The sequence below is a fragment of the Cydia splendana genome, chromosome Z (genome assembly GCF_910591565.1).
Source record: "Cydia splendana chromosome Z, ilCydSple1.2, whole genome shotgun sequence".
NCBI classification, from domain to species: domain Eukaryota; kingdom Metazoa; phylum Arthropoda; class Insecta; order Lepidoptera; family Tortricidae; genus Cydia; species Cydia splendana.
The window spans coordinates 1253918-1279984 of record NC_085987.1 but is presented as its reverse complement, the minus strand read 5'-3'; the positions used below and the strand labels follow the sequence as shown (position 1 = coordinate 1279984).

The 26067-nt window shown below is 39.0% G+C and overlaps 1 protein-coding gene across 2 annotated transcripts in view; it reads right to left on the bottom strand.

Moving 5' to 3' along the window:
* LOC134804349 (early estrogen-induced gene 1 protein) overlaps nt 1–26067 on the bottom strand; it is a 136363-nt gene that overhangs the window by 63073 nt on the left and 47223 nt on the right. For both annotated transcript variants that reach the window (XM_063777358.1, XM_063777360.1), the window contains exon 2: nt 22771–22976. In XM_063777358.1, coding sequence (XP_063633428.1) covers nt 22771–22916 — 146 coding nt within the window. In that variant the 5' untranslated portion in view covers nt 22917–22976. The remainder of the gene's footprint in view (nt 1–22770; nt 22977–26067) is intronic.

The window sequence follows — 26067 nt, the reverse complement described above, 5'->3', positions numbered from 1 at the left end:
AGAAATGTCAAAACCATTCAGTTCATTTTTTTTAACAATTATCCATTCAGTTCACGCTTAAGACGTTTCTTACTTTTGTAGCTGTTTGTGGTTTTTTTAGCAAAAACGCTTCTAAGTTTAGAGTCGGTTTGAAGCAAATAACAGAAGAACGCCCCTTAAAAGTGATAAAAAAAGTAAAAAAGGCAGGATCTGAAAATACTTACTGAATTGGATAGTGTAAATTGTGTTTGACTAAAAATACAAGAAACACGTAGGTATCTACGCTCGCTATAAAAATGAGTTCTTCTAGTGAAGAAAATTATATTCTTACGCTGACGCCTACCGAAATTCAAGAGACAGCACAGGCAGTGGCTAGTAATTTGCTACCAGAGAAATCGCGGGCTTACTTATTAGTTATGCAAATGTTTTCTTATTTCCTCGCAGTAGTCGTGAAAAGCACTATGTAATGCCTCGGCCGGAAACGCTAAAGATGGACTCGTATTATTTGAGGGCCTCCACTAACGTGTCGGCCCTCAAACGCACTCGTCCATCATTTAGCGGTTTTCCGTCCTCTCCTACAATGTACTATAGATAAAAGGCAAAAATAGAAGCGTGACAGAGTGGTCAGAAACGAGACAACGAAAAGAATTTTGACCCATCTGTTGTACCTCAGAAACTTCCAAATTGCGACAGTAACTGTAGCGCGCGCACCACCTCATACATTGCAACTACCTGTGACGTCACAAGTGTCACAATACACACACGGATGCGCCAAAATGTATGCAAACGAATCATGGAAAATAAGTTGTTCGTTATTTACGCCGTGAGCAAATACGTTTAAGAAGAAAGCGTACGACGTCACGTGACCGCGTCTCCAGTCGCCCACTATCCTCTTAATCGTATTGCAGGAATATACTCCATAAAATTAAAAAAAGAAAATGAGAAAATACGTTGACCCTGTTTCGCTCGCGCCACGTATACTGTATGTACTTTAAATAGGGTTACCAGGCCCCAATTTCACCACGGTGACAGGTGCGACAATTGTAAAATCACTGTTCCTGACGTCACAGGCATCCATGGGCTACGGTTACCACTTACCATCGGGCGGGCCGTATTCCTGTTTGGCACCATCATTGTATTATTTAAAAAAACTTTATTATATCGGAAAAAAACAGATATTTCTTTTGCGAAGTTACTGACAATTTTCAAGATTTAGAAGAATTGTAGGTAATTCTTGACATGTAATGAGTTATATGTCGGAATTTCGTGACAATTGTCATAAACTTAGCAAGAGAAATATCTGTTTTTTTCCGATATAATAAAGTTTTTTTTTAATAAAACAATGATGGTGGCAAACAGGAATACGGCCCGCCCGATGGTAAGCGGTAACCGTAGCCCATGGATGCCTGTGACGTCGGCAACAGTGATGTTTTACAATTGTCGCACCTGTCACCGTGGTGAAATTGGAGCCAGAAGTCAGGATTTTTCAAGACATGTGATAATATTTCCAATAAGTACTGAATATGAATATGAATGAGAAGGGAACGCAGAAATGTCTGGTTTTGTGTACATTCCTTTGATTGTGCCGCCAGGATTTTCAGAACCGCCAGTAGGTACATTCAATCGCGGACCTCCACCTACCTAAGTGCAGAAATGTACACTTTTGTCTAAGGCACGACTGGCCTACCCCAAGGTACAGTCGTGCCTTAGACAAAAGTTGGCTAGGGCCAAGATAACAATAGTACATGTACATCGACAAACGCCGAACGAATAAAAAGAATGTATCGGGATGACAGATGTAACGAATAATCACGTGACTATTTCCATACATATTTATAATGGAATTTCGGTTGGCGTTTTCTATCTACGATTGATTGATTGAAGATTGTCATAATGGCTAGGCTAGGTAGGCCCCCTTGGCACGAGTGACGCTGATGCGATTGGGATTTTATCAGAACTTCTCAATACTGTATGAGGATAGTGGTAACCCTAGGCCGTGAACTAATTTAATTACCCACTGGGATAGTCTCGTAAATGCTTTAATTACTGTTTTATACACTTTTTCGTGCCCCCATTTTGTATCGTAGTACGCTGGAGTATATTCAAGGAGAGACGGATTTAGAAATGTTTTGTAGGCGTCGTAGTATAGTGATTTGTATAACTTCGCCTATTAGCAGCCTAAATGTCATTTTTTATATCCTAGCTATAACTACATAAGTATTAATGGTAAGATTTATTTATGGTAGGTATCAGTCAATAAATAAACTAGTGGCTCTGTGAGCTGTAGACCTCGCGAGCAGAGCTTGAAATAACATGGTGCTAAGAGCTTTAAATATAGTAAATTAAAAAAAACAATACGAAATTTATGTGTAAAAAAATACAAAAAGTTATAATATCCCAGCATACAATTACTGGGGATCGAACCCAGACCCTCTGTGCAAACAGAAAAAGCGAACGTTTACAAACTGAGCCAAATAGTTCTTAGATGGGTTGACGAAATTTAGCTACTCCTTCTCAAATTAAAATTAGTTAAAATTAAATATCTCAATACCTCCGAAACCAGCGAAATAAATTTTCTGAATTTTTGGCCATTTAATCTATAAACATATCTCAAAAAGAAAACACTCGTATGGTACCGATACCACTATTTGTTTAGGCGCGAGCCATCACGACTCCGCCATTTTAAAAAAAATCAAAAAACCGGACGGACAAAAAAAAATTATTTAGACATAGAATCCAGTCACAAAATTTCACGAGATTCGGTTAAGAATTGCGACCTGTAGAGGAGAACATCCGGATATACAAAAGCAAAATGCTCCAGTCGAAACGTAGACCTTCGCTACGCTCCGGTCAATAAATAAATAAATAAATATTAGGGGACATCTTACACAGATCAAACCTAGCCCCAAACTAAGCAAAGCTTGTACTATGGGTACTAGGCGACGATATACATACTTGTATAGATAAATACATACTTATATACATAGAAAACAACCATGACTCAGGAACAAATATTAGAGTTCATCACACAAATAAATGCCCTTACTGGGATAGGATATATCCTTATCGGTGAACTCTAGTTCATCTAACTAAGCAAACTTTGCAGTGATTTGAACAGAACAAAGTGAGGGAGTGTCATTATAAACGTCATATTGTCATAGAAATTTTACATGAATGATGGCCATTGCCCCACTGTCATTTTGTTGTTTTTTTGTCGTAGTAACACTAGTAACAAAGTCCAGTACAAGTCTTAGTATAACGGCACTCTCCCATAACCGTTCAAATGTTCGGGCGTTCCTTATTCAAAGATTCAAACGGGCATTCATATCGTCCGTTACGATTCGGCAGCTTCCGGCTGCCGTCATGGCGGCCGTTCCGGCGGCGCCGCTCTTTCAACTTTATAATGGTGACTTTATTATTTCCAGGGACATCCAGAAAAATGGAGGCCTGTACTGAATTAACATACTTATTAACTTATTAAGGTTTTAATCTTGAATCGTATCTTTAGGCCTCTCGCTTGCAATTACGACTTTTTAGTTACTCTGAACTGAACCCACGTTAAGCCATATTGAATTGTTCAATTCTAAGAGAGACCCCACACTATTAATAGCGTATCCCGGGCGTTCGCGTCTAGCCAACTCTATGGCTGCTGCTCGACGCAACGTTGGCGCAACTGCGCGGTGACGCCATTTTCAATAGCGCTGACTAGACACCGAAGCTCAAAACTATAGTTGAGTGTGCTCAGAGCATAAAAAGGTCAACCACGGCGTTGCATGAACAAGAGATTTCCTTTGGCAGGATTGGTCCTTAGGACCCAAGGATGGATTTAAGAAGTGGAGCCACCCACATTTTTGATGCAGGTGGGGGGTGGGGGGGTTTTTAAGCGTCTGCGACGTCTGAGGTTAATAATTTTTTAAGTTTAGGTTCTAAGTCAAGTTTAGTATCATTTTCAACTAAATCGAAGATATATAGATAGATAGATTTCATCCAAATCGGTTCAGCGTTTATTGATTTCCCATACAATCCTACCTTTCATTTTGAAGGGTTTTTTTTTTGGAATAAAATCTATCCTATGTTCTTCCCCGGGACTCAAACTACGTCTATACCAAATTTTATCCAAATCGGTTCAGCGGTTATTGAATTCTCATACAAATTTCCACCTCCCTTTTTACACCCTTTAGGGATTATTTTTGACATTAAAAGTATCCTATGTTCTTCCCTGGGACTGAAACCATCTTTATACCAAATTGCAACTAAATTGGTTCAGCAGTTTAAGCGTGAAGAGAAATAAAAATAAAAGTATTTTTTTCATATTTTATGTGTTTTTACTTCGGAATGGTGCCGGAATTATATCATAAATGAATTCGGCATCCCCGATTTATACGAAAACGATACCAAACTTGGCCTAGTAACTAAAATGATATAGATATCAAGATAAAGTTGAGAGCCCCCCGCCCCCCTAAAAATTTACATCAAAAATCTCGGTGGCTCCACTTTTTAAATCCATCCTTGGGTCTTAAGGACCAATCCTGCCAAAGGAAATCTTTTGTTCATGCAACGCCGTCGTTTAGGGCTTCCACCCTCGACTACTAGTATGGGGTGGCCCTAACTCCCGGGATTTTAAATAATATTAATCAGCATTATGTTCGCCATTCGTAAAGGGTTAATTTCTAAAATTTTACATTGTTATTAAGGACCTGTAATTAGTCTGAAGTTAATTGATTCCATTGTGTTACGACAATTAAGCCATTTATATTTAAGTTATATGCATGAAAGTGTGTTAGCGTACGCTAAAGACTTATTACCTATAGTTGTATGAATTAAGTACAATAAATACAATTTACATGATTAATTATCGTAGCACAATTGAATCAGTTAACTAAAAGACTAATCACTGCTTCTTAACTCCGCTTTAGTTATGGACATTTTCTTTGATATTAAATATTGTATCGTGCGTTAACACATACACATAGCAATAAAATACGTAAATTAAATTAAGTATAATCTGTACTTACGTAGTATAACCGTACGTAGTATCATGTTGTATTATAAGTTTTACAGTAGGTATAATTTATCGTAATAGCTAAGTAAATTAGACATTTGAAATTACACAGTCTCCGAGGCGTAACATAATAATCAACTACGAGTAGGTACATAACCGAGCGTTACGAATGCAAATGTAACGTAATGTATTATATTATAAAATTTATAAATAAAAACAAAAGTTGGTATGCACTATCACAACATGCCTGTCGCGTGAATTCATCAGCTACATATCATAAAAAGTCATAACGAAATTTCTTGTTCTTGATTTCCCGCTTCCCAAAGGTTATTTGGAAGAGATCGCTTTTAGCGACAAGACCGCCTGTAGTGTACTACAGTACTTTCTACCTAGTTATAAGTTATATTTTTCTAACGTACTAACAACCTAAGTAATCGATTAGTTCGATTAAAAATAAAATGACACATTTTTAGTTAGTAGCAATTTTCATGTTTTCAAAAACTCTACTGGCTGAACCCACTACACCTTAACAGACAATTCGTACCTTAATTGCCAATACATAAGGTCCAGCGATGATATAGTGCTGAGCAGATACCACACGGTTTGATCACTGTTCGGGTTTAACTGCAAGTTGCAACGCATCGGTTGCAGTCGACCTATTTACTTGACCGCCCCGCTGGGCTGCGCGGCCTTCGGTTATGTTATGTAATTAAGCAATATCCAATAATTTTAACACATTCACTGCCAGCGACCCGCTAGACGGGTTCCCTGTTCGTTTCAGTTTCAGTTTGTTCGGCTTAGAACGCACTGCGATTAATTTCTTGCGGTTTCAGTCTAATTTCTTGCGGTTTCCGTCTAATTTCTTGCAGTTTCAGTCTAATTTCTTACTGTTTCAGTCTAATTTCTTGCGTTTTCAGTGTTGCGAGTGCGTGCGCTTATTACATATGAAGCATGCCGTACGTTTTGCGGTTCTGAAACCGCAAGAAATTAATCGCAATGCGTTCTAAGCCTTCGTTCGGGGTTTCCCTTGTTATCGGCTACGCTCGTAGCGCGTAGCTCCCGCTGGAACGAATGTGTTGACTTTTGGATAATTCGGATATCTGAGGGCCTACCGTTCACCCCCGTCACACTTACGTAAGAATTTACAACAGAGAGGCAACAAGTCGAACGTGGTACGCGGTAGGCCCTCTGTTACACGTGTTGCCTTCCTGTCACACTTAAGTACGAATTTACAAGTGCGACAGAGAGGCAACACGTCGAACGTGGTTCGCGGTAGGCCCCCAGACATAACTATGTAGAAATAAATTACTCTCGTAAGCGTAGGTACGTTCTTCTTCGACAGGATTTTTTTTAAATAATAATCTTATCGGCGATTGCCTCTAGTCACACCTGATGGAAAGTGAAGACAGAGCCTAAGATGGAGCTCACCGGTTCAGTGATCGCCTGATGGCAAGCAATTACCGCCGCCCATGGACACCCGCAACACCAGACGGGTTGGAAGTGCATTACCGGCATTTAAATAAGATGAGAGTCTGTTACGCTCTTTTCTTGAAGGATTTTCATGTGATGTGATAGAATCAAATAACCTTTGACCTTAATAAATAATAACCTTTTATATACATACTTTGAATTAATACAAAAGTATTTTCCAAAAAAATCTTGCCTAAATAACCTCCTTAACATTTTTGAAGTCGTATTATACTAAGTTTGAATAAAATACCATATGTTTATTCCATACAGACGGCTCAGAATACGGCGTGGTACTAAAATAGGACTTAAAACTCGTATCAAATATTCTTTGATCTCAGACTCTTTGCCGGTTCGCTTCGGACGTAATTTGTGAGACGAATGTTCCAATATTCGGGACTTCTGTTAGTTTTAATTGGGAAACGTCTGGGTTGGATGTTTATTACTTTTCTTATATATACGACTGACGGTTGTCATGGAAACGGCTTATTTAAAGAAGATGTAACTTTTGTAGACTTAGGCAAAATGAAGGTCGCACGTGTATTGATATTTGAGCCGAGTTTTATTTTAATGCTATATTGTTTTCAGTTAGATTTGGATAAAATTTGACTGCTTTGAATCTGCTCGGGAATAAAAACGAAATCACTACTAATCCTGAAAATTTTTTAAAATTTTGTAGGCCATACAATCAGGCAATATGACTATCGTCGAAAGAAAACGCCACTCGAAACTTAAATACAGTCTATGAAACGTTGTGAAACCCACTATGTAAATAGGTACCGAACTGATACCTTGCAAACACACAGTACTCACAGGTATACCTACAGCTCCGTATCGTTTCAATACAGGAATATTTACTTACTAAATACTACACGAACACTGTGCAAGGAACATTCGTCCTTGTCTCGTTGACCGAGAGTTCAATTCGTAAACAATGTCTGTCAAAGGTTTTATATCGGATTTTCTGGAGAGCCGGGGATTTTCGACGAATATTCCTTTTATTCTAGGATAACATATCGAAATTACGTCCGATATTTCGACAGGTAAAATGTTGCTATTTGTGCCTACTGCATAAAATATGGTGTATAAGGTACACCTAGTTAATGGTAAAGCAATTTACCTTTACCTACCTATTAAGGTGCAGTGCAGTGGGTTCAGCTAGCAGCAAGTTAGGGATAAATCGAGCGAAGGATCTAACCTATAATACAATGGCACCCACGTGCGTGCGCCATCAGCTCCGTGCCCGAGCCAGCTAGCGGACACCCTGGGCCAAGGACCGGAAAACCCCTCTTTACGCTTAATCCTATCAATTCGGTAACCCAATCGATTCGGTTACCTTATCATTCGGTAACCCTATCATACTGTTACCTGATTGTAATGGTAAGCTTATTGAAACGGTAACCCTAACCTTTAACCGAGTTAATCTCAAAACCCCATCGCGATAGGGTTTTTGTTAAGGGTTTTTAACAGGTTTTCATTCAGTTATGGTAACCTTTATTATCGGTTGCTTACTGCTTTGCTACATTTAAAGTAGTTTAAGTGATGTGCCGTCAGAAATAAAAAAATACTAAAAAAATAGTTTATTTTATTTACTTTATTTATATTTTACAACTCAAGAAAAAAGTCCTAGATACCTGTTTGCTTCCATGTCTTACCTACGGCTGCCAAACATGGATTTTTGACAATGACACAAAAAATAAAATACAAGTATGCCAAAGGGCAATGGAACGGAGTACACTCAACCTAAAACTAAAAGATAGGATAAGAAATGCAGAAATAAGACGAAAGACAAACGTGATAGATGCTTTAGCTCATTGTAAAAAGCTCAAATGGAAGTGGGCTGGCCATATAATACGAATGAACAGTACAAAATGGACTAGGAAAATAACAACCTGGGCAGGACCTATCAATAACAGAGGTCAAGGGAGACCAAAACAACGATGGAGCGACGAGATTTACAAAGTAGCAGGCAAAGACTGGACGAAAAAGGCAAACGACCGAGAGGCATGGAAAAATTTGGAGGAGGCCTTTACTCGTTAAGAGGTCCTTAAAACAAAAATAAATAAATAAATTAAATATATATGTAATCACATGAACTTATTCATAATAATAATTTAATTTAATTTGGGGATGACCGACCTGGCCCACAGGATTTTATAAGGATTGAGCGAGGAATTTTTCAGGGCGACAGTCTGAGTCCGCTATGGTTCTGCCTAGCTCTGAATCCCCTCAGCACCTTGCTGAAGGATTTGGGACTAGGTTGCCGGCTTCGGAGAGAGGGTGAAGTTATTTCTCACCTTCTGTACATGGATGACCTCAAATTATTTGCACCAAATACCCAAGGCTTGTTGGAGCTACTGAAAACCACCGAAGTCTTCAGTAGTGCCATCAACATGGAGTTTGGTGTCGATAAATGTGCGGTTATGCATGTACAGCGGGGGAAGGTTGTAAATTCAACAAATTTACAACTTTCTGAGACAATGTCTTTCAGGTCTATCTCTGAATCAGAGACCTATAAATACCTTGGTATGTCACAGTCGTTGGGTATTGAGGACGAGGGTATTAGACGGTCGGTGAAGGAGCGCTTTTTCAGTCGGCTCACAAAAGTCCTTAACAGTCTTTTGTCAGGAGGCAACAAAGTGCGCGCCTTCAACGCCTGGGTAATGCCTCTTCTCACATACTCCTTTGGCATACTAAGGTGGACTCAGACCGAGCTGGACGCCCTGGATCGGAGGGTCCGGTCACTGCTCACCACACATCGCATGCTACACCCACGCTCGTCAGTTATGAGATTGTACATCCCACGGAAGTGTGGAGGCCGAGGCTTCCTAAACGCCAAGGATCTCCACAACCGCGAGGTGTACAATCTCAGGAATTATTTCCTTAACAACGAGTGTGGGATGCATCGTGATGTGGTGGCAGTAGACAGGAACCTCACGCCGCTCTCCTTGGCAAACGAGAACTGGCGCAAACCTGTGGTACTAAGTACTGCGGATCGCAAGGCGGCATGGGAGAGTAAGGCGCTACACGGGCGGTTCTACAAGGCCCTCACGGGACCCGATGTGGACCTGCTCGCGTCGGTGAACTGGTTACGATTCGGGGACCTCTTCGGAGAAACCGAGGGTTTTGCCTGTGCAATTGCGGACGAAGTGATGATGACGAACAACTATCGGAAATATATCCTGAAGGACGGTACGGTCGACATTTGTCGGGCATGCCGCCGTCCCGGAGAGTCACTCAGGCATATCATTTCCGGTTGTTCTCATCTTGCTAACGGTGAGTACTTGCACAGACATAATCTCGTAGCCAGGATTATTCACCAGCAACTTGCTCTTCTATACGGCCTTGTGGACCGCGAAGTACCGTACTACAAGTACTTACCTGCGCCTGTTCTCGAGAATGGTCGTGCCACGCTCTATTGGGATCGATCTATCATCACTGACAGGACTATTGTCGCCAATAAGCCTGACATCGTGCTGATAGACCGATCGCAGCGCCGGGCCGTGCTCGCCGACGTCACCATCCCCCATGATGAGAATCTCGTGAAGGCCGAGAAGGACAAGTCCAGCAAGTACCTAGACTTAGCTCACGAGATTACCGCCATGTGGGATGTTGACTCGACGATCATTGTTCCGATAGTTGTGTCAGCGAACGGTCTCATAGCGAAGAGTCTCGACCAACACCTAGAGAGACTCTCGCTGGGTGGTTGGATCAAGGGTCAGATGCAGAAGGCGGTAATATTGGACACGGCGCGTATAGTACGTCGGTTCCTCACTCTGCGGCCCTGACCACCGGCAGCTTGGGCCAAGCTCCGCTGCCGGCGGCACCCTAGGTTAGGTTTTTTATAATTCTTTATTCTTTATTCTTTATTCAAACACTATGTATAAGTTTACAGCTCAAGCCAAGGCACTTATACTGTTAATTAGGTACATATATGTTGTCAGTATCAGTCAGTATCATAAAATTAGTAGGTACACTTATTGTATTACACACTTATCTTTATAATTGAACATACATATTATGTATTACTAATAATGTGTTTATATGTATTTTTTATTGTTTTGTAAGTGTTTTTTTTATATTTTACTTTTATATTCATATTATAACAAACCTAACTTAAGACGAAAAATAAATAAAGAGAATTTAATGAAAAAAAAAATGAAATGAATTATGTATTTTAGTGTGACATGTTTATTCATATTACTTAATATTATTATACAAACTATGATTATGGAATGATGCATGTATGTAAAATTAAGGAAATAAAGAGGCTTTTTTATTTTTTATTTATTTATTATTTATTTATTTATATTTTGTTGATTTTATCGAGTTTATTTATTTAATTTATATTATTTATTTATTTTATTTTATTTATTTAATTAATTAATAAATTAATTTTATTTATAAAATTGATTTTATTTAATTTTTTATTTAATTAATTTAACTTATTTTTTTTAATTTATTTAATTTAATTAACTATATTTATTTATTTAATCTAATTTATTATTTAATTCATTTTATTTATTTAATTTAAATATTTATTTCATTAACTTTATATAAATAATAGTAATTATTATAACTTTATATACTTCATTTATTTTAAATATTTTATTCACTTTATTTATTTTAATTATTTTAGTTATTTTATTTACTTTATTTATTTTATTTATATTATAATAAGATGTACCTATAATAAAAACACACCACACAGGTAGGAATAAACAAAGGAATGGCAAAAAACTTGTTTGTGCTGGAGGCTTTATAGACCGCCCATGCCAACCTCGATTATTCAATAATAAGTTGAATTTAAGTGTGCGTAAAGATTACAATCGTTTGAACTGGTAAAAAACCTTATAATGAGGTAACCGAATAGACTGGGTTTTTATTTCGGTTACCGGTAACAGAGGTTAACTCGATCTGATACGGTTACCGAATCAAAGTGTTACCTTATCAGACGGTTACCGTTATGGTAGGGGTTTTTATAACCACTTCTAAAATAACCCTATGAAAAACCCCGGTTAAGGTAACCGGTTCCGGTCCCTGCCCTGGGCCTACAGATTTACCAGCTCGCCGGACGATATCAGCCTGTCAGTTAAACGCAAAAGATGAAAGTTCCGAACAACTGACAGTCTGATATCGTCCAGCGAACTGGTAGTGGTAATCTGTGGGGCCCTACCACACTATAAGAACTAAGAAGAAGAAGTAATATATTGAAATAAGTATGTATTTGTTTTACTTGTATGAAACACATGAATATGAAACACTCCAATTTCCCTTTATTTGTCCAAATCTTTTGTTCGGTACGCTATTATGCGAGTGTCTCTGTCTACACTCAGTAAGGAAATGAAAAGCCGTATACAAACTTTACAAAGCAATGGAAATAAATTAAAAAGGATTTTTCGTTGTTAAATTAAAAGCCTTCACCGATTCTGATACTAGTCTCGATTGTAAGTGTTTGTTGACCGTGTCTTTTTATTTATTTATAAATATTATAGGACCATTTTAAACAGTCAACAGATTGACTTAGTCTTACAGTAAGTTCAGTAAGGCTTGTGTTATGGGTACAGTCAACGGTAAAAATATGGGTGTAGACAACTTACTCAAAAATATGTCCCATAGTTCTTAATTCACTGACATAAGAGTTATGGGACATTTTTGAAATGATTTGTACACCCATATTTTTACCGTTGACTGTACTAGACGACGATATGTACGGTCAGCCAAGAAAGTGGTCTACCACTTTTCGACTCTATGAATCAGATGATAGAGTCGAAAAGTGGTAGACCACTTTCTTGGCTCACTGTACTACTCGTATTGTCGCCTTGACAGTCGTGTGAGAGAATAGTTCAGAGATCTGGTTACGAGGGCTGGTCCGCAAGTTGTTCGCTGCTCCGGCTTTACTCATACAATTTATCTATTACAAATATTACATTATAAAGTGCAATTAATCTATACTAGGTTCTGCTCGCGACTTCGGTTGCATAGATTATCGGTTCAGCGGCGTGAAAAGGTAACAAACAAGTAGAGTTACTTTCGCATTTAATATATTATTAGGGATGGCTGGCTGGATACACGTCACGAGCAGACATTGAGCGTTCTAGGAACAATTTGTTTACACAAACCCGACTCCTGTTTAGCGGTTGATCGTACGGACACGGACACACGGACGGATCGAACGGGTAACTAAAAACGATGTATTTGTCTCCGCCCTGCGTGACCGCCGCCATAAATGAGGCGGAGACAAATGGGAATGGTTTATTTGAAACACCTATTCCTGTCTGTGCCCGGCGGGGACAAATTGGAATACACCCTAAAAACTGTAAAGTTTAGTTCGGAAGTATGCTATAACATACCTATAATAAAGGGCCACCCCTGGCGTGTACCAGACTACCTGAGCATGGTCATTTATATACCATAGTAGAATCCCGCATATCGCGGAATAGTAGAATATCGCGTAAAATTACGTTTTTACGCGATTAGGTCGCGTCGTTGTGAATAATAATGAGTAAAAATCGTGAAAGTTTAAATCAGTGAATCCCTACTATGTAGTATAATAAATATGTGACGTTCCACGGGAAAAGGTACCTTATGAGGGTTTCTAGTTTCGGAGATATTAAATGTTTTGTAAAGAGGTGAAAAAATGCTCAATTTTTTTTTATTGTGTGATCTGAAACCTTAATGCGTAACGTTTGTTTACCTGTTTTTATTTTTGTTATAAGTTAGTTATAAGCCTAGTAATGTCGTCTCAGAGTTTAGTAGAAAAGGTACCTTATGGAAAAAAGATTGAAAATTCCCAAAAAAACTAGTCAATACGGGAAAAGAAGTTTGGTAGAGAACTGTATTAGCATTCTGCAAAACTAATTTGATAATTTCAGTTCTGGTTGGGGCGCCTCGCAAATATTATAACCGTACATAGACCGACATCACAAATCCAAGTAGACTGCTATTATACCAAAGTTACTCTCGTCAAGTCTTTCTTAACTAGAATAATCTTCATTTGGTTTGGTCGCATGCAGTAAATCAGCCATTGGTTTGCTGAAAAATGCCAATACCCGACGCATTACCTTATGGAATATCTGAGGTCATTGAACCTCAATGCCGCTTATCTTCAATAGCAACCGAAATATATTATTGATAAGAAATAGACGATTTATACCATCTTAACCCCAAAATATTATTAGTTTATCCTAACTGTTCCATCATCATCATGCCTCATCATGTAACTTGACCACAAGGTACCTTTTCATTACATACAAATTATTGGTCTTTTTTAAGATTATTATGACGAAGAACTAATTAAATTGGGGGCAGTTTAATGTAAATTAATATTTTCTATTCATAAAAGATAAACTATAATATGATTGATATTTTGTAGTGATGTATTATTAGATTTATTTCCATAAGGTACCTTTTCGTAAATGTATGGAGCAAATACTGTTATTGTTATGTAAGTTTAAAGTGGCATAAGGGGTTAAATATAGTATTTAGTTGGGGTTTATGGATTTATTTCATTTGAATGACAGAATTTCTTTCATATGTGCTCAGAAAAATTGATTGTGTGTCACATTAAAAGTAAAAATATTCAATTTTGTGATTTTATATGAAAAAGTCAGAAAATACATTTTCACCTCTAAATCGGTATTGTTTTTTGCTTAAACTGTCTGTCAGTGTCGTTTTCTAATAGATAAAATTTAAATCTTGAGAGCTCATTGCAATCAATCGTGAAAATGAAATAAAACTTTATTTTCAAGAGATTGGTTAGTATACACATAAATCAGTCGATATCAAAAGTTTCTATTTGCATTACAGAACAAGTCGCAATATTTTTTTAATCTCAGATATATAAGGCATTATTATTTGTAGTCAACTATGTAACTTACTTCAGGAACATAGTTTTTTAGGCGGCTAAACTTAAAACTTCTCTATCGTAAAGTTGCTCATTTCACAACATTATTTTCAAAAAATCATATCTCTGTAACTACGCAACCTAGAAGGTTGATCTTTTGTGTTATCGATAGGTTATTTATTGTAGATTACTGGGGTATGCATAACTCCATACCCGCCATAAGGTACCTTTGACCGTGGGACGTCACATATAATAATATTATAAATGCCAAAGTAACTTTGTCAGTATGTATGTTACCTCTTCACGCTTATACCACTGAGTCAATTTAGATGAAATTTGGTATGTAGATAGTTTGAGGCTCGGGGCAGGATAAAGGGTAGTTTTATCATCATCATTTCACGCAGACGAAGTCGCAAGCTAGTTTTAGTATAGTGAACTGTTATTCAGTCTTTAGGACCGTGTGTAGCAACAAGGAAGAGCCGCAAATAGTACGAAAGCGAAACAATGGACCGCAACAGAACCAGAACTCGGATCGGACACACTCACAAGCAATAACATACGGCTTAGGACGATTTAGGGCCAGTAAATGCTCGAATGTTGTATGGGGAGACCGGGAATCAACGTGACAATTTGCAGTTTTTACAAGCTTTTATTGAACTTGCAATGTTTGCATGCTCGGGTCAAATCTTGCAAACTAAATTAGATTAGACCAACTTCCCATTATTAGATTGAGTTGAAACTTCACATACGTTTTCTTCATGTAACTTGGGTGACAATGCAATATTATGGTATCAGCGAATTGATCTGATAATGGACACAGAAGGTGGCCATGGGAACTCTGTGATAAAACAAGGCAAACTAATTTTATTGTGTTTGGGTTTGTCTCGATAAAACAGTATTTTATTTATAGTATTTAAAGCTAAAAATTCGTCTCCTCATTTAACATATAAGGTTCAATTGAGTAAAGATAGCTGACAGCGATAAGTGAACGCCAGAACTTCCGCCAACTCAGGGTCAGGTCCATGGCGTTTGGCGTCGAGCCATGGTACCGGCCTTCCGTATATACGCCGCACTGCGGGCCCTTCTTAAACTTACACCTGTCGCGTCGAATGATGGTCCCTATGACAGTTCCTTCAAGTCTCTCTTGGTTTTACCGCATTATAAAATAAAGTGATAATGTTATGCTCCCAGAAAACTTCTAAACATTTTACATGACAGCTACTCCATATAAATACGGCTCCATATCGACACAGTTTCGATCGGTCGTTAATCTTATTTCAATAACTTGAAGTTATAGCTGTACACGTGGATTCAGCCTTAGCACTTGACTTTTTGCGTTGATTTGTCTTAGTCGAAACATGTTTTTCAATGTCATCCAACCCATTGCTATCGCTAATAAATGTAGTAGGTATGTAGTTGCACCAATTCGGCTCCGGCCGGCTGCACCGAGCGTCAATTACCCGAGGTATCATTGCGTGAGCGGCGCGGCTGCCTGGCTGTTGTAGCAGGCAGACTTCGGGCGTTCAGTATGAGTGCATTTAGCTGCATTATGCATTGCGAGGTCACGTTCTCAAGTTACTTACACTGCTATAGACAATATTCCTTGACAGATATTCCGAAACTTAAATTGCCTTGTTGCGCCTTACTCTGGTCTATCTGAGAACTGGTCTCGCACCGCACTCGCCTGACTGCCCAATTCGCGCGCATACCACTACAGTAACTGCCGGCATTCTGCGACTGCCTGGCTATGGTACCAGGCGGCAGACTTTGGGCTTCCAGTACATGAATGCTTTACACATAGCAAGATCACATTCTCAAGTTGCACTGGTTTGCTCGAGATCTCGACTCTGTCTGTGGCCATACACAATACTCCGTGATATTCAGCCCATGTGGCGCCTTACTCTGGTTTACCCTAAATCTCGACTCGCTAACTCGCTCTAACATAACTAGTACGCTGACTGCTCAATTCGCGCGCATACTAGCCACTAACCACTCCACTAACCGTCGCCATCCTGCGGGCGACCGAGCCGAGCTATTGTGCAGCTTGTCCATTTGAACAACGGCGAACAGGCGAATTATGTATGGCTTTATCCACGTGATAAAATGTCACTTTTAACCCCACGCGACTGACGCGACCTCTTTATCGATGTCTTTGTTGCGCTGAAACGAGGAAAAAATACAACCATCATATATCCGTGCGGGATTTTTTGTGTAAGAGCGTTGCTGTTTGCATACATCTATTTTTTTTCTTTTTACAATATGATATGCCTCTGATGGTAGGCATATTGTTTAGTGTTTTTAATTCAGTACCTCTCGCACGCACTCGTAAAGCAACTCTATAGTTGTATGTACCATCATCCACACTGTTAATGTACATCGGTGTACCTTATAAATGCCTTTTGTAATAAGGTCCACCGATGTACATTTCGGAGTGTCGCTGTTTGTACTCGCTTTTGAGCCAGGAACTAAACAATAAAACAGTAAAAGGACACTGTTTCCACGTTCGCGTCGCCGACAAACGAGCGTCGTTGATTTATTGATCCATTAGCTGCGCGGGCGACGGTCGGCCGCGCGCGATAATTGCGCGTGGAAAGTGAAACTGAAAGTCGAGAGACTTGACGAAACGTCAACTTGAACACTATTCTTTTTAACTTTGAAAACCGTGATATACTAGTACAGTCGCCTTCATATAGGTATATCGGGGCGGCGAAGGTGTCACCCTCACCAACACACCTCTATTGTCAAGACGCTAGCTAGAGTGCATGCTCATTTATTTTTGAGCACCTGGGCCCCTCCGATATATCTGATGGCGACCGTACGGACGACCTTCGACCGCAAATCCTCTATCCCCCAACCTTGTTGCGTCCCATAAGTAATGCCCACATCAATCCGGCTCCGTGGCGCGGTGCCATTTCATCTATGACGCGCGCTCACGCCCCGACGCAGGACAGGTGACAAACGTTGACGTCACGACACTCACAACCGCTGTCTTTATCGCACTCTAATGAACTAATAAAGATGGGTGATGATGGTAAGACAAATCGTTTGTGTTCATTAATGTGAAGGACTCGCATAATTATGTCAGTTAAGCAGTTACGGAAATCATCTTTGTTCAAGTTCGGTCCTTGCACACCATGTCTAGTCAGGGAACATATGTGACGTCCCACGGTCAAAGGTACCTTATGGCGGGTATGGAGTTATGCATACCCCAGTAATCTACAATAAATAACCTATCGATAACACAAAAGATCAACCTTCTAGGTTGCGTAGTTACAGAGATATGATTTTTTGAAAATAATGTTGTGAAATGAGCAACTTTACGATAGAGAAGTTTTAAGTTTAGCCGCCTAAAAAACTATGTTCCTGAAGTAAGTTACATAGTTGACTACAAATAATAATGCCTTATATATCTGAGATTAAAAAAATATTGCGACTTGTTCTGTAATGCCAATAGAAACTTTTGATATCGACTGATTTATGTGTATACTAACCAATCTCTTGAAAATAAAGTTTTATTTCATTTTCACGATTGATTGCAATGAGCTCTCAAGATTTAAATTTTATCTATTAGAAAACGACACTGACAGACAGTTTAAGCAAAAAACAATACCGATTTAGAGGTGAAAATGTATTTTCTGACTTTTTCATATAAAATCACAAAATTGAATATTTTTACTTTTAATGTGACACACAATCAATTTTTCTGAGCACATATGAAAGAAATTCTGTCATTCAAATGAAATAAATCCTAAAACCCCAACTAAATACTATATTTAACCCCTTATGCCACTTTAAACTTACATAACAATAACAGTATTTGCTCCATACATTTACGAAAAGGTACCTTATGGAAATAAATCTAATAATACATCACTACAAAATATCAATCATATTATAGTTTATCTTTTATGAATAGAAAATATTAATTTACATTAAACTGCCCCCAATTTAATTAGTTCTTCGTCATAATAATCTTAAAAAAGACCAATAATTTGTATGTAATGAAAAGGTACCTTGTGGTCAAGTTACATGATGAGGCATGATGATGATGATACAGTTAGGATAAACTAATAATATTTTGGGGTTAAGATGGTATAAATCGTCTATTTCTTATCAATAATATATTTCGGTTGCTATTGAAGATAAGCGGCATTGAGGTTCAATGACCTCAGATATTCCATAAGGTAATGCGTCGGGTATTGGCATTTTTCAGGAAACCAATGGCTGATTTACTGCATGCGACCAAACCAAATGAAGATTATTCTAGTTAAGAAAGACTTGACGAGAGTAACTTTGGTATAATAGCTGTCTACTTGGATTTGTGATGTCGGTCTATGTACGGTTATAATATTTGCGAGGCGCCCCAACCAGAACTGAAATTATCAAATTAGTTTTGCAGAATGCTAATACAGTTCTCTACCAAACTTCTTTTCCCGTATTGACTAGTTTTTTTGGGAATTTTCAATCTTTTTTCCATAAGGTACCTTTTCTACTAAACTCTGAGACGACATTACTAGGCTTATAACTAACTTATAACAAAAATAAAAACAGGTAAACAAACGTTACGCATTAAGGTTTCAGATCACACAATAAAAAAAAATTGAGCATTTTTTCACCTCTTTACAAAACATTTAATATCTCCGAAACTAGAAACCCTCATAAGGTACCTTTTCCCGTGGAACGTCACATATTATCCCGTAACGATTGTATAATCAGTTGAGATTAATAGTTAATTTTACTAGTCCTAGTAAAATATTGACAACAGTAATTCGTTTCGTCGGTCACTTTCGTTTGCCATGTAAAGTAAAGAGATCTACAGCCAGCAGGCACGCTCTTATTCTCTAAACAATAAAGATGTGCTCAGTTAATTTTGAACACCTAGCCAGCTTAGCATTTTTTTCCTGCTGACTGTAACACGAACGTTTGGGAATAAGAAAGGTACAAAATAATTTCACAGCTCACTGTACTATACACATCATCATCTTCGTGATCTCGTTGTACTATACACATGAAGGCAATAAAGGGCTGAATACTGAATACAAAAACTCTCCCTCGTTATAAATATTATAATGTATGTATTTTGTATTGTAACCCGGTACCATCGCCCACGCTGTTAACTGACAGTTCGTAAACCTTATTACAAAAGGCATAAGGACCACCGATGGACTAAAGTGTTGCTGTTTGTACCGCCCGCCCGTTTCATAAACAAACTACCAACAGTACCAACTTTCCTAAAACCTGTAATAGTACTATGCCTTATGGGAAACGGTCGAAGAGATAGTTCAGATTCGGAAACTGCTGCCAAGTTTTAGTATGTTGTTGGGCATGGCATTGGGTCTCCAAAACTGCTGGGAGACACCGGCGCCGGCCATCTACTTCAGCGGAATCTCGTCATCAAAATGACTCCCACGTCGTTGCAAAAATTGCATATTGCACCCAAACTATGTATGGCACATACACGTGTGTGGTATTAAATAAAAGCCAATGAAATATACTATATTTAATTTATCCACCGTGTACCAAATTATACAACAGTTTAAGAGAAATTTACAAAGAAATCAAAATGATGTAAATAATTTTCGATTATTTGGGTTTTACAACTAAACCAAAAGTCGGACGTCAAAGCAATGTACTACAATATTAAAGATGACGTCTCAAGCCTTACACTTACCAATAAAATCAAAATTTGACCAAAATTGTGGAAATTATGCATCAAAATGTAGGTATTCGCCAGAACAAATGCATTAAAGTTAAAAAAATCCAAATTGGTCATTTTCAGAATAATCTGCATAAGCTTCTATTATTTTATAATATGACCTAGATTCTAAAACTGCCGGGAGACCATCTCTATTGTCTCTGGGTAACAAATAATGACGTCATACAAATAATCACTGCCGAAATTCGCAAAATGTAAATTGTAGCTATACCATGAGTCACACATACACGTGTGTTACATGTAATGAAAAGTTATTAAATGTATTATGATTCACCTGAACATTGTTTGCAAAAAAATGTACGGTTTAAGAGCTACAAACAAAGAAATACCACTTTTTAAGAAAAAAGTAGTTGTATATCGATTTTATAGCTAAACTAAAAAGGTTAATAAAATGTTGCGTATAATATTAAAGAAACCAGTTATTCATCTATATATCACAACTTAAATTCTAATTTTCCGATAAAAACTATGGATAAAAACGGTTAAAATTATAAAAACCCCAAAAAAATTTAAATCACCATCAAAAATAGCATATAAAAATAAATACAGCACGAATCCAGCTATGATATTTTGGCTTCGCTGCTTGCTTATTTATTTTATTATTAGACGCGTATTTACGTCGGTGTGTTTACACGTCGGGGCGTCACTGTCACGGACTTTGCTTCCGTCGGTGTTTATCGGGTGTCGTGTAGTGACGCCGGTGACAGCGAGAGGGGATTCTTCATTGTGCGATTGGCATCATTGCTAACAACTCAGCGAGTCAACTCAAGAAGCTTACGGTCAATGTGGGTGAGGACGGGCATATAAATAGACGGTCGTACCTGATACACGGTCTTCTCTACATTGGCCTTATATTTATCTTCGCAAACCTTCCCAATGTTCAGTTTGTTCCTAAACGGATGGACAAGAATGCATAATCTGGCACTGGCAAGTATGAATGCAATTCGCTTACCATCGCCCACACTGTTAACTGTACATCGGTGGACCTTATGCCTTTTGTAATAAGGTCCACCGATGTACAGGAGTGTTGCTGTTTGTCCAGTCGCCATCAGATACATCGGAGCGGCCAACGTGCTCACAAATATCTCAACACGCTTCTATTGTCAAGGCGTTAGAGTGCGCCTTGGCCGCTCCAATATATCTGATGCCGCCTGTACTAGTAAACAAAACGGGCAAGATTACCTAATCTGGCAGGAATTAACTCGTTAATTGCTCGTCTGGCTCGTTACAGATAAGGACACCCGTCCGTTAACGTTAACGAATGTTAGAATAAACACTACATGACAACCGAATTGTCTATGGAACGTTCGAGCAGTGCAGTGGCATGCGTGACGTCTATGATTCATTGAGGTACCCGCGCCAAAGAAGGCCCATCGTTATTTTTATTTTTTATTTTGCTTGTGTTTAATATGATATTGCAGTATTTGCGGTTGTATCTATGGTACAAACAGCAACACTTTTAACTGTCCATCGGTGGACCTAATTACAAAAGGCATAAAGTCCACGGATGGACAGTTACGAGTAAGAGTGTGGGCGATAGTAGGTGTACTAACGAACATGGACGCAAAATGTGAACTCATTCACACTTATAAAAGTATGAAATTTCGAACGTAGGCAAGATTAAGTACCGGGCATTTTTATATCTTATTTTTTGGATTTTTACTAGGTACAGTCGCCATCAGATATATCAGAGCGAGAGCGTCCGCACTAGATAATAAATACATAGTCCTGTTGGGCGTTCGCGCGCGTTACAAGCGTTGGCAACGACAGCTCGTTAATATTCATACAACACGGGCTTCCTGCACGGATACGCGTCCTCATCGGCAATTAACATAGCGTCGCAAGCGACGGGGCTCCCTGCGGTGACGATACGGTGACGACACGCTTGCGTCGCGCGCCCGGGCCATATTTCCGCGGTCTGGGGCCTAGCCAAGATGACAATCGTACATCGACAAAATTCAAACGAATAGAAAAATATATCGGGATGACAGATGCACGTCACGTAATAGATATAGAACATATGTGTCAGATGAGCCTGTGTTTCAACGGGATAAATTCATGACATTCGTCCGTCAAGGTGAACTGCGTACTTGTGTAGTCTAGATCTGTCTCTATTAACTTTTGGAAATCAGAAGACAAAGAAGAACCTAATAATGTCTAATATACTAGAATTACAAATTATTAAAAAGAGCGTTCGCAAAGCCATTGGAAATCAACTCGCAGTGAACATAACCTTATAGTAAAGCGCTATGGATTATGATTTATGTTCCCTTCTAATTTCCTGGATTCCCCCGCCCCCTCTTGAAGGCTCAGACAGACAAATCGAGTACTCGCATATGGGTAGTACAATATTGCCGACTACTGAGGAACAACTAATTCAACCGAACGATCAAATACCGCAATTTAACGAAACTCACTTGCAAGTTCTCGAAGCGTACAATGTGCCTTTAAACTTGTAATTTTTCTTGTTGCGCCATTATTGCAAGTTTGGTCCAGCTGATCGACACCTTTAACGTGACCCCTCTGACATACTATAGCTATAACGCTTACCGACTGGAACGGTCCTGGAAATTCCCTCAATCGAGCAGCCACACCTTTACAAAGAGCATCGCCGGCGAACGGGACCTCGGTGAGCTCCACGAGGCAGCACCGAACACCGAACTCGTAGTACTCGTATCGTTTCTTGGTCATGAACGCTATATTGCACGGATTATCAATATTGTCCATAAGGTGTCTGGAAGTTTTAGAGATAAGGCTTACCGGCTGGAATGGTCCTGGAAATTCCCTCCATCGAGCAGCCGCACCTTCGCGAAGAGCACCGCTGAGACGAACGGGACCTCGGTGAGCTCCTCGAGACAGCACTGAACTCCGAACTTGTATCGTTTCTTCTTGGTCATGAACGCCATTACTGCGTGGATCGCTTGCAGGGCGGTCACATGTGTTCACGTGCTTGGCATCGCGGAGATCTGGAAAAGAGGAGGTTGAGTTAATTAAGGTCTATATGCAATCCGAAACTACAACAATGGGTTACACGTAAACTTTAAACTGGCGTTTTTATTCCAGAAATGGCATTGAGGCCTTGTTCTCCGGTTAATGTCGTGACGACCATAAGTCGCTCTATATGTTGTAGTCGTTTCCATTTCCACAAAAAGTAGTACACGGCGTCCTATCCTATCATGACCTAAGAATTTTAAGCTGCTATTGCTTCCAGCTTAGTTAGGGCCTACATCAAACAGTATCCTGGGACGTTGAGTTGTTTTATAGCAACATTTAGAAGAATTGAGCAGACAATGATTAAAAGACCAAGTTAAACCTTGATTTCAGTTTTTCATTTACAAATAAACACCTATTTGTTGGAGACAAATTGGTCGTAGCTTATTGCGTGTTTGTTATTAAATCATAGAAGCTTTCGGATGTTTCATAAATAAATTAGAATTGTTAGGAAACATTAAGCTTTAGCTATACAGCAATAATGTGTCATAACTCATAAGTAGTTTGCCTACGGAGAAGGTATACCTATGTAGAAGATTGTGTCCTAAGAATTCTGAATTCCAAAACATGTAGGTCACACCTCACACCGCAAGCTCGCTAGACAAGCTATACAAACTTCGAAGGTCACATGCTACGCGCTAACAATAGCCCGTGAGGTGCTCGCGGAATATCAGTGTCGTAGGGGAATCGAATTTAACCCTTAGCGGAAATATACTTGCCATCATACTTAAAACAAAAACGCATCTCTACAATAAGAATTACGGATCGAAATAGAGTGACTAGAAAATAATGTCAAATGGTTTAAGGGTTAAAGGAATTAGCTAAGCAACATATTATGTCAAATCGTATAGAACGGGTCTCCAACAGATTGTCGTTACAGTGTTTTCACATTGTCCGATCCGATGTCCGGTACGACCACAAAGAAGTAAAATTTCCTAGACCGCATCGGTACTTACCATTAGGTGAGATTATGGACAAATGATTATCTTTATACAATAAAAAAAAACAACGGGTTGCAGTCCGGGAGTGCCGACAGAAGTGAAAACTCAATGACTAGTCCAAAATGTCTGCAGCACTATAGTTTGTCAAAGGACTGTCTCATTTCAAACATAGATAGAGAGAATCATACTATCTTTGTCTGACACTGGTACTAGCACCCAAAAGAAAAGGATGAGTATAGTTTTTTTGTTCTTATTTACTGACAAATTTGGTTTGACCAACTATATGTATAATTGACCCATCCTCCTTTCTATTGAAAAACTTTAGTTCCGAAATTGCTGGCCAGTGAGCTTAAATTTGTAGCGTTAATTGTTTGAAATTCGAATAGAAATTGTAAAGTTACCTTGCAGACCTCGCATCTAAATATATTTGGTCATGATATTTTGAGTTTTATTCACCAGTACTAGAGTCCACTTTTATTAGCGATTTCATCAAGATGTAGCTTTATTGAATTATATTGCAGTGATATGAAGTTATGTAACTGTGAGATCCTCGTATTTCAGCCCGTACAAGATTAGAACATTGAGCTTTATTGCTTAATATAAAAGTCCAGTTTTAAATAATTGACCTGATTATGATACGTTATGACTAAAGTTCTTTGGTGAATAACATTGTCCGTGACACATGACGTCAGCGTTACTTTACGCGTTACGTTACGCTGAATCGAGTTTATCATTTTTTCCCCACCTCAAAAAGTGCTCAGCGCCGCTAAAGAAGTTTTCACTTCAAAAATACCGCGTACATAACATACGCGTAACGTTTCGCGCATCACAAGAGTCAGTTTACTACTACTAGGCACTAGGTCTATAATATGAACATGCATTATGCTCTGGTCACAGCCGTCCCTGATTTATATTTAATTACACAAACGGGTCTACCGCGATATAATTTCATTGTTTTTACTTTAATTCCGACGTTTCAGCTGAGTTGCACCAGCTGTGGTCACGGAATGACTGACGTCCCAACAAATGTCAACAGAGATATTAATAAAACACCACTAAACTACCCGAAATTAGTTTATAAAAATGTCCCTGATTTAGTTAGGAGTTCAATATCCGCTAACGGCGTTCCGGTGCACAATTATGGTTACTTGATGGGGTTCAACTGCGGAGAGTCTACGAGGTTAAATACCTAGGCCACATCCTGCTGTCTAGTTTGAAAGACCACAGGGACATTGAAAGGCAAAGACGAGCTATTGCAGTACGAGCGAACATGCTAGCCAGAAGATTCGCCAAATGCAGCGACGACGTGAAACGGCAGCTGTTCCTAAGTTTTTGTACTTGTGTCTACACAGTGGAGTTGTGGTCAGATTACACCTGTGCAGCAGTGGGAGACATGCGCGTACAGTATAATAACGCATGGCGGGCGTTGTTCCGGCTGCCGCGCTGGTGCAGCGCGAGCGCCATGTTCGCGAAGGGGCGCGCGCCGGGCTGGGGCGCGCTGCTGAGAGCGAAGAGCGCCGCCGCCAGAAAGGCGATAAATGCATCCGCCAATACGCTGCTGTCCGCAGTGAGGGAGTGGGACGGTAGCCCGCTTCATGAGCGCTGGAGGACCTACCACAAACCGGTCACCATAGGGTCGGGGCGATACGCCCCTTGGGCTAGTTAATATTAAGTTTTAATTTGTATTTAGGTATTATTTATAGACGTGAATATTTTAATTTTATTGTACAGTCGAATAGTTTAATTTTAATTTAATTTTATTGTAATTCTATGGAAGTTTTCTGGAATAAAACAATTTCATTTCATTTCATTTCATTTCATTATCCAGTAGGGAGCAAAGTATTCACATTTTACGGGCAGACAACGTCAGCTATTTTACCTGACTGCACGAGAAAAAGTAATTACATTACAATGAATTAATCCCCGCACTCGTACGTCTTCATGCAATTTCAGATGCATCGCAAAACGAACAAAGCAGTGCATCCCACGATTCTCACGTATAAAAATGTAGAGCAGAGGCAGAGTTTAGAAAATCACAGTTGAGATCTCGAAGGGGGAATTCAAATTCACATTTGTTCCTTTTCCTGCTAGGATTTTAGTGTTAGCAGTTTTTTTAGCAGTGTGC